Source organism: Chinchilla lanigera, unplaced genomic scaffold (assembly GCF_000276665.1).
Source record: "Chinchilla lanigera isolate Chin_1 unplaced genomic scaffold, ChiLan1.0 scaffold00053, whole genome shotgun sequence".
NCBI classification, from domain to species: Eukaryota; Metazoa; Chordata; class Mammalia; order Rodentia; family Chinchillidae; genus Chinchilla; species Chinchilla lanigera.
The window spans coordinates 1,824,293-1,832,872 of record NW_004955454.1 but is presented as its reverse complement, the minus strand read 5'-3'; the positions used below and the strand labels follow the sequence as shown (position 1 = coordinate 1,832,872).

The window sequence follows — 8,580 nt, the reverse complement described above, 5'->3', positions numbered from 1 at the left end:
CCTAAGTGTTTACAGGATCTGTAAACCTAAGGATGGTACCCCAGCTCTCTACTTCAATCTAGAGATGGAAACCACATGGGAGTTTATACCTCAAGTTGTGTCTCAATGGGGGACAGTATGGGGAGAGAGAAAAAAGTGGCTTGGATCCTTGATAGACAGAACTATGAGGGCAAAGCCTGGAGACCCAGTAACCCTATATTTTGATGGCTGCATGGCCATTAATTCTGCCACCAAGGCAAATAAACTATCTCCCCATAAAGGAGGAGAAACTAAATTTCCCCTTGTAGGATGTAGAGGCCTTGGATGGGAAAGAGACTACAACTATAATAAAAATGTATGTGTCCCTGGAAAGGGGATTGGTACAGTGACATAGGTGAGTTCAGGTGTGTATACTGGTCATGTGTTGGGCAGGCCACCTGGCAAACAGTATTCCCTCTAAAATATTAAAGCTTCCATCCTCTTGCACCCTTGGGACATGCAATTCAGTCACTCTTAATCCTAGACTCCCAGGAACCAGGATGGGAAGAAGACAGAGATTTTGGGCTTCAAACAGATGGTTGGGGTCATGACCTAGGGATGGTGGTTTATATCAGAAAAACATACTTATGCTTTGGCCACCTCTAGCATGCCTTTATGAGGAAATGATCCAACCCCTGTTGAAAATCCTTGTGACCTGAAACCTCTTCATGGGGCAAGCAGAGAGCATAGCATACTCCCTGAAAATCACCTCATGCTGTGTGTGTGGGGGAATCTTGATGGCAGACCAGTGGCCCTTGGGAAGTCAGAAAATGAGACTCAGCCCATCATGAAGCCTTCAAAATGGAAAAAAGTGGTCAGAATGGGCCACACAGCCATCTATACAGAGAAGCAACACATGGATCCTAAAGACCAACATCATTGGGAGATGATGCCTCACCCAAAAAGAAAAAAGATTCCAGGTCCATGTAGGAGAACCAACTTGCCTGGGACAGAGATTTTATAACGAGGCCAACGGGAGTACAGAATGGTAAGGAAACAAAACTGAAGCCAACCCCGTAGTCTAGTTCCTGGATTTGAGCCTCAGAGGAGAAACTATAACTGCCTTCATCTTTTGATCAGCTCCCAGGGAGTTACACTGGTTATGTGGGAATAGAGCCTATGCTGAGCCCAGCAATTTGGGCAAAAAGTTACATCTTTGGTGCTGTCAAACCGTCCTTCCTTCTCCTGCCCTTATGCCAAGGGGGATTTTTGGGCTATCCTGTATACTCTTGCTCCTGTGAAAGAAATATAACCATAGGTAATTAGAAAGATGATGAATGGCCACCAGACAAAATAATCCAATATTATAGCTCAGCCACTTGGGCCGAGGATAAAATGTGGGTATATTGAATTCCCATTTATATGTTAAATAAAATAATTTTACTACAAGTTGTACTAGAAGTTACATCCAAGGAAATGCTCCTTGCACTGAATTTCTTAGCTAACCAACAGACAAAAATTCAAAACACAGTATATAAAAATAGATTAACACTAGATTACCTACTAGCTAAAAAGGGGGTAGTTTGTAGAAAGTTCAAACTTAGCCAATTATTGCCTTCAAATAGATGATCAAGAACAGGTGATAAAAAAAAGTCACTGAGAGAATGTAGGAGGTAGCCCATGTACCAGTGCAGACCTGGAAAGGATGGAATCTGGGAAAGATGTGTAGCCAATGGTTCTCAAATTGAGGTAGTTTTAAAACCATCATTGGTGGGAGGATTCATTGCTATCCTAGGGATTTGCTTAATTATCCTATGTCTGTTACCCATTACAATGCGGGTCTTAATAGATAGATGCTACCATAGAGCAAAAAAGAACCTTCCATATTTTGTGGACTAGGGGATATCTATCTATGAAAAACTATGTAAACATGGGTATTAATCAAATGGAACACGATGAGGATAGTTTATTTAAAAGGTAAGGCTCATCAACAGAACCTCAAAAAGGGGAAGGAGAGATGGAGCCCCCTTCTGGGGTAAAGGTGGGCAAGTATAGGTTAACTGTAAAGCTAAGCTGCCAGAGGAAATTGATGGTTATGACCCCGGCTATGTATGGGTACAGCTACGAGGTAATGTCAATGGAGCATATCGGACTTGGAAAGCTTTGCCTGAACTCCCTGCTATTCTTGATCACTGTTCAGCCCCCTTAATCACTGCTTTATTTCTGTAACTCTGATTCATGCTGATTTCCAATGGAAACTTTCCTCATAGAAAGCAAATAATATAAAAGTGGAAACAAAGCTTTGTTCAGAGTTCTCAAGGAGATATTAGTTCCTTTTAGAGATGCAGACAAAATAAACTGCGCTTTGTTCCTAAACTCAGTGTTTTTGTTGGTTCTGTCAGAGGTCCTGTGCATTTTCCTCCTTCACCCCCACCTTAGACCCTGTTTCTATGGACAGCTCACTTCCCTCCTCCTGGATCAGGAATGAAAACTTGACTTCTAGGCTCCACTTGCCCCCACAAGGGGCCAGGATCCAAGATCCCCTTGCAGTGCCCTCACAGCCTTCTTACTCTCCTGAGGGCCAGCAGGAACCAGACAGGAGCACCTGCCATTCACAGAGGTCCAAGCTGCCTGGACTTCAGCCCTAAGAGGATAGTGTCCTTCAAAGCAGAGCAGAGCAAAGCAGAGCAGAGCAGAGCAGGGGGAAGGCTGGGCCCCCAGGTCTGACTGGAGAAAGGCAAGTAGCTTCAGCTCCCTGAGGCTCAGCCAGGCCCCCATCTCTGAGTGATGAGAAGAATCACCAAGTTAATATCACTGAGGAGTCGCAGGTACATATGGTACCAGGAGGGAGTGTTAGTGTCCCTGTCACTCCCTTCTGCTCCATGGCTCCACTGACCCTGGAGTGGAATCCTAGCTCCTGACCCTGAAGTGGACCCCTACACCCTGAGATCAGGAGCAGAGGAACACTGTCTACCTGAAGGCCATGGCAGGGTATCATGAGGGATAACTCCTATCCTTGCTCCTCTTGCTTTTTGATTCTTCAGGAACTGTTTTTTTCAGCCATGATTCCCAGCCTTTCCCAGGATTTGCTTAACTAGAATGGGGCACCCATCTCTCAGAGCCACCCTGGGCAGACATCTCTACCTGTCGCTGGTGAGGCTGGCTCTTTCCTGAGGCGTTTAGGGGTCAGTCTCAGTCTTATCCCCCTCTGGTGGCAATGACAAGGATACTAAGCTCACAGAGTTCAGATGCCCACCCTGAGCTTCCACGAAGACCACCACCCCCTCCAGGGTGGGGTTCTGAGGACACCAACCCAATCTGCCACCTGGACAAGCAGTAACTCAAAATCAGACACACCCTGGGGCAAATCAGCAAGGAAGTGTGTGACAGTGGCAGCAGGGGTGGAAGCAAGGGGGAAAAGCCCACTCTGGAGCAATGGGTGCAGGTGGCCAGAGAGCTGCCCAGAGGTTCAATCACCTGCTTGTTATGCACATTTCAGGCTGTTTATAAAGGTGTCTGTGTTGTTTCTGGGTCATGTGACCCATAGGGAGGGTTTTCCTGGGCTGTAGGCTGAGGCGCTCTATTTGTGTCTGTGGTGAGGTGTTTGGTGATATTTCCCTCTTTTTTATGGCACTTGTTTGTTCCATGCCTGTTGTCCAGATAGAGTGGTTGTTCCTTTGGCCATGGGCACAGCTTCAGATGAAGGACTGGGGAAGAGGATCATGGGACACAGGCAGGTCCCACCTCCCTGCTGGGTCCTCCTCTGTTCTATAGCCAGAACAGAGTTCTGGAGCAGACTGTGCCTCAGCTCTGCCTTCCCCAACCTGGCATCCAGGGAGTGTCTGAAAACACCAATCTGCAAAGGGCATCCAGATTCAAGAAGAGCAGCTTCCTGCACACTCCTGCCCTGTTCCTTACCAGCCCATTACCAAGAGTTCTATGGACAGAGCACAACGGCTGGCCTGGGCCATGTTTCCTGTGAGCTCAGACCACATTTCTCATCAGCAAAGTTGTTGTGATCTATATCTGGATGTCCTCCCAAAGCCTCATTCAGTCATGGGAGGTGGGCTTTTCTGAGGTAGCTGAATCTAGAAATTGTGATTGGTTCATTGTCTAGTGCTGGGATTGGGAGTACGAGTGTTACACATGTCCTAGGGCAGGTAGTCTGCATACAATATAAGGGAGGAAAAAAGGCTTGCTCCCTGCTTTTTGCTCTTGCTGCTTTTGGTGTCTTCTGCTGCCATGAACTGTTTGCCCTCTGCCATGTGCCATGCTGCCTTAGAGCTAGCAGATTATGGACTGTGGTCTATAAACTGTGAGCTAAATAAACCTTTCCTGCTTTTGGGTATTTTGTCCCAGCAATGAGAAAAGTAGCTAAGACAAGGGCATGTGGGCACAAGCAGGCTACTTCAGTTCCTGGGTGACTGGGCAGACAGGGATCTGGGGAGAGGTCCTGTGTCCAGCTTTGCCTGGTCTTTCCACAGCCTGGAATGGCTGTACTTAGGACAGTGCCCTCCTCAGCCAAGGCTAGCTGAAGCACCATTGGTCTCCACACTCCAAGACTGTGGGCCATGACCTTCCTTCTTCATCTTGTATAAATCCCTTGGTCAGGGTTCCCTTTTAGACCTCATAAGCAGCTGGCTGTGGACTTAGGGTGGCCTTATTCTTCCCTGCCACCCCAGTGGGCCTCAGTTTGGGGCTGTACTAGGGAGGATACCCAGGCCCTTCTGAGCCTGAGCATCTCTGCTTCTCCCTCCCCCATGAGGGCCCTGCTGGGAGGGGCACAAAGACAGCAGTGCAGAACAGGAAGGGGTGGGAGCATCTTTTATTTGAGGCACTAAAGCAGCAGAAGGGCACCCATGTGAGGGCGGGTCAGACAGGAGCTCAGCTGAATCTGGGGTGGGTGCCTGGAGCTGAAGCCATTACTAACACCATGAAGTTAGTGCATTGTGTGTGCAGAAATGCCAGGGTAAGGAGCTTTCTCAGGTGACCCCACTGGGCCTGATCTTGTCCTGCCCTCCCCAACATATCCCCCCTCTCAAAAACCTACCAAGAAGACATGGGGTTTAGGTGTTCCTCTTGTGTATCTACAGGACTAAGCTCCATTCCTAAGACCTTAAAACTTCAGGGGGACATAGCCGAGCCCAGAAATGAGGTGGCTGGCACTGGGGCAGTGGTGGGCTGGGCCCAGGGGCCAAGAGGGTAGATCAGGCATGAAGAGGAGCTAGATGCTCCAATAGCCTCTTGGTGTCTGGAAGAGGCTGGATTTTTCTTCCAGAGCTGGGGGAGCGTGGGGGTACTAGGCAAAGGAGCTCAGGGTGCCAGCCATAGCATGGCCGACAGCAGGCTGAGCAGAAGCCCAAGGCTCAGCAGTGAGGTGCTGGCCTCAGGCCCACCTCTAGCAGCACTGAAGTTGCACAGGGAGGTTGAGCAGCATCTGCTGTCCACAGCTCTCACGAACATGCCAGAGATCGAACCAGGGCAGGTAGGGGAGCAGCCCTTGCTCAGGCTGTAGCCATAGTCCACAATTTTCCCTATGTGGAAAAAAGGCTATGAGGGAACAGACACTCCACAGATGAAAGGAGCAGCCCCTGTAGAGCCCTGGCTTCAGGCTGTGGGAATGGCCAGGTGGGGACAGTGGGGCTGAGGCCTGGTCACTTCTTAACAGCACTTACCAATGCCAGCAGAGGTAGATAGAGTCACACAGTAATTGTCAATGTTGGAGCAGATGACTGGCCAAAGGCAGTAGAAATTGCTCTTCTGAGTGGTGCAGGAGAAGCACATGAGGGAGAGGGCTACAGAAGGAAGGACATGCTGTAGGCTATGCCTCTCTCTCTCAGGGAGGCCTTCTAGTTTGGCTTTCGAGTCCTGGCCCTCGACACCCAATTGCTTGTGGACATTTCTTGATGACACTACACTCTGGCCCTCCCAAGCTCAAGTGACCTCCAAACACAGGGTGACAAGAGAATGCCTAGGCCAGCACTGAGACCTTGAGGGCCCAGGAGAACCCAGAAGATCCCATGGGAGGTGGCCTGGAAGGATTCCTGGTCTCTGCTCAGGGCAGACATGAGACAGGATCCAGGGCTGCTTGGCCTGTGAAGAGGTCCGGGGTCCCAGGCACCGCACCTTGCTCCACACCCAGGAGGGCAGCCAGCAGCACTGGCAGGAAGACCTTCATGCTTGAGAGGGGAGACATCCGTGGAGGGCTTACAAAGCCAAAGAAGCCAGTTCTGCTGTGGCTGTGAGAGATGCGGCTGTTAGAGGCCAGGCTGCCCACCCACGGCCAGGGTCCCCGCTCAGACAGTGCCAGGTGACTGGGCACTGCTCACTCTTCCCAGGGTCATGCACCCCCACTTTGTGCAGGGACCTGCCAGCATCCAATTACTTACAAACCCCACCCCCAAACATGGGAACAGCAAGGCGAAGTTGGGGAACATCAACACTTTCAGAATCTGACGGAGATGGAAGCCCTGCGAGTAGCCCTTGTTGGTGGTCCTGATGTAGTGGAATGGTGATCAGAAATGGTATTGGCTAACCGGGTGCCTATAGTCCAAGCCACTCCTGAGGTGGAGGCCTGGGGGCTACACTAGGGGTTGGGGCCCTAGGTTGTTCCTGCTGGATGAGGGCTGGGGGCCTATTCCCCTTCTTCCTGTTTCCACAAGGGTGCCTTCAGTGAGGCTCTTCTACCCTCTTCCATGGCTGGGAGGCAGCAGGAAGGGCATAGGTGAATCCTGGCTAGGTGGGGACACCTGATTGCTGTGGGCTCTGTACCAGGATTCCTCTGTAGGGCTGGGGTCTGTGGCACTGGCTGGAACAAGCTGGAGGCAGGATTTGGTTCACATCAGCCTTGGGGCAGTGGGCGGGTATCCTGGGGAGTACAGATCTGGGCTGGCCAGGGCCACAAGCGGTGGAGCACAGGCTAGACCCCTAAGAATGGGTCCCAGGCCTCTCCCTTCTAGGCCTGGACTTCAGCCCGTATCTGAAAGATCAAAGTGGATTTTCAAAAATCAGGATTAAAAAAAAACAAGCTGTTTCTATAGCTTCCTCCAGCTGAGAGCAGAAACCCCTCACCCCATCCAACTCCAATCCACCCCACCCGCCCCATCCCCGAGCCCCTGGGCCAAGGAGAATTCAATGTTCCCAGTCTGGGCCCAGCATATTGGAGTGAGCTTCTGTTAGCTCCAGGAGGGTGGCCCAGCTGTCCTCCCAATTTGGCCAAATTATGAATAAACCCACTTTTCCATTTTTAAAATAAGCTTCTCTCTTACTTGATGGAAAGTGGGTGAACAATGCTGGGCCCAGATTCAGGCTTCTGACCTGGCCCCTCACCCCACTGGCCTTGCAACACACGGACATCCTGGGGCTGGAAAAGAGCTCCAAGTGGTCAGAGTTAGGGCCAACATCGCTCTTCCAGCCTCAGACAGCCCAGGGTGGACAGTCTCCAATTCCTCCTCCACAAAGTGAGGTTTTAGCCTGGAAGAGCCCTGAGCGGTCTCCAGGGAAGCTCTAGCGTGCACAGCCAGGAACAGGTCGGGTGGCATCCCTCCCTGTCCACTGTGGGGCATCCACCCAGCGAGCCCTTCAGGGCTGAGCTAAGCTCTGGCTGGGGAGGGAGAGTCTGTCTGATGCTCCCTCTGGCAGCGGGAGCCCCCAGGCGCTGGGCAGAGCCGCCTGGGACCCCGGAACTGAGAGCTGACCCTGAGTGGCCAGCAAGAGAAGTAGGAGCCGGCCCGGTCTGAAGGGATGGAAAGGGTCCAGTTGCGACAGTGCACTTTATTTGAGTGCATAATTTGGCTCCAAACCAGAGATTTCTTCCTCTTCCCTGGGGCAGGACTCGGTCCCAGAGTAATCAGTCAGGGGACCGGTAAACCTCCCCTTCCGGTTAAGGACTTCCGCAAGATTCTGCGCCTTTCCACCCGCCAGTCTGTTCCTTTGCTGGAGAGCTGACTGACGAATCCCTGTTCCCGTCCCAGACCCCTGGAAATACTCGGGGAGGGGTGGGGGATGGGAGCGGAGGCTCAGCCTGGGGGTCGTCCCTCTGGTCGGGGACCCTAGTCCCCGACACGTGCCTCCCGGAGCTTGCTCCCACCCTTTCCTCGCCCCTGGCGCTGGCGAGCGCGGGAGACTCACCTAGAGAGAACGCAATGTGGCGGCCTCGCGGACCCCTGGAGCAGCGCGCCAACGCTCAAGAGCAGGAGACACGCGAAGCCGGGTCTGGGCGTGGGGTGGGGTGTGTGTGTATGGGGTGGGCGATCGGGGGCGGGACGGGGCGGGGCGCGGGGGGGCACCCTGGCGGAGGTTTCCAAGGGTCCCGGAACTATGTGCTATGCCGCCCCTGTGACTGTGGCTTTTGTCCAGACCCTCGCTGATAAGCACTCGGTGAACGTCTCCAGGTTCCACGTGACACACGGAGAGGGGCAGTGATCTCCTCCTCCAAGACCCGCAGTGTGGTGGCACCTGAGCCCCAGCACCAGGCCGGCTTCTCTCCGTCCCCCGCAGGACAGACTTGGCGGTGCTGGTGCAGGACAGGTGGCCAGGCCGGTGGGAGACCCATCCAGACCCCATCTGGGCAGTGTGGGGGCCATATTTTGGAGGCTGGTGGTACAACGCGGGCCGGGCGGG

At 52.4% G+C, this 8,580-nt stretch overlaps 1 protein-coding gene across 2 annotated transcripts; it reads right to left on the bottom strand.

Annotated features, from left to right (window-relative positions):
• Positions 1 to 4,776: 4,776 nt before the first annotated feature.
• Positions 4,777 to 8,196, bottom strand: LOC102025431 (lymphocyte antigen 6E). Of its 2 annotated transcripts, none has more exons than XM_005395753.2 (4): positions 8,089 to 8,196; positions 6,085 to 6,197; positions 5,634 to 5,753; positions 4,777 to 5,492 (listed from the first exon to the last, which is right to left on the bottom strand). In XM_005395753.2, exons 2-4 carry the CDS (start codon positions 6,152 to 6,154, stop codon positions 5,272 to 5,274), a joined length of 411 nt encoding a protein of 136 aa, XP_005395810.1. In that variant the 5' UTR covers positions 6,155 to 6,197; positions 8,089 to 8,196; the 3' UTR covers positions 4,777 to 5,271. The 2 variants fall into 2 exon arrangements, with proteins under 2 accessions (XP_005395810.1, XP_013375516.1); XM_013520062.1 differs by lacking the exon at positions 8,089 to 8,196 and adding an exon at positions 6,730 to 6,944.
• Between the last annotated feature and the right edge of the window lie 384 nt (positions 8,197 to 8,580).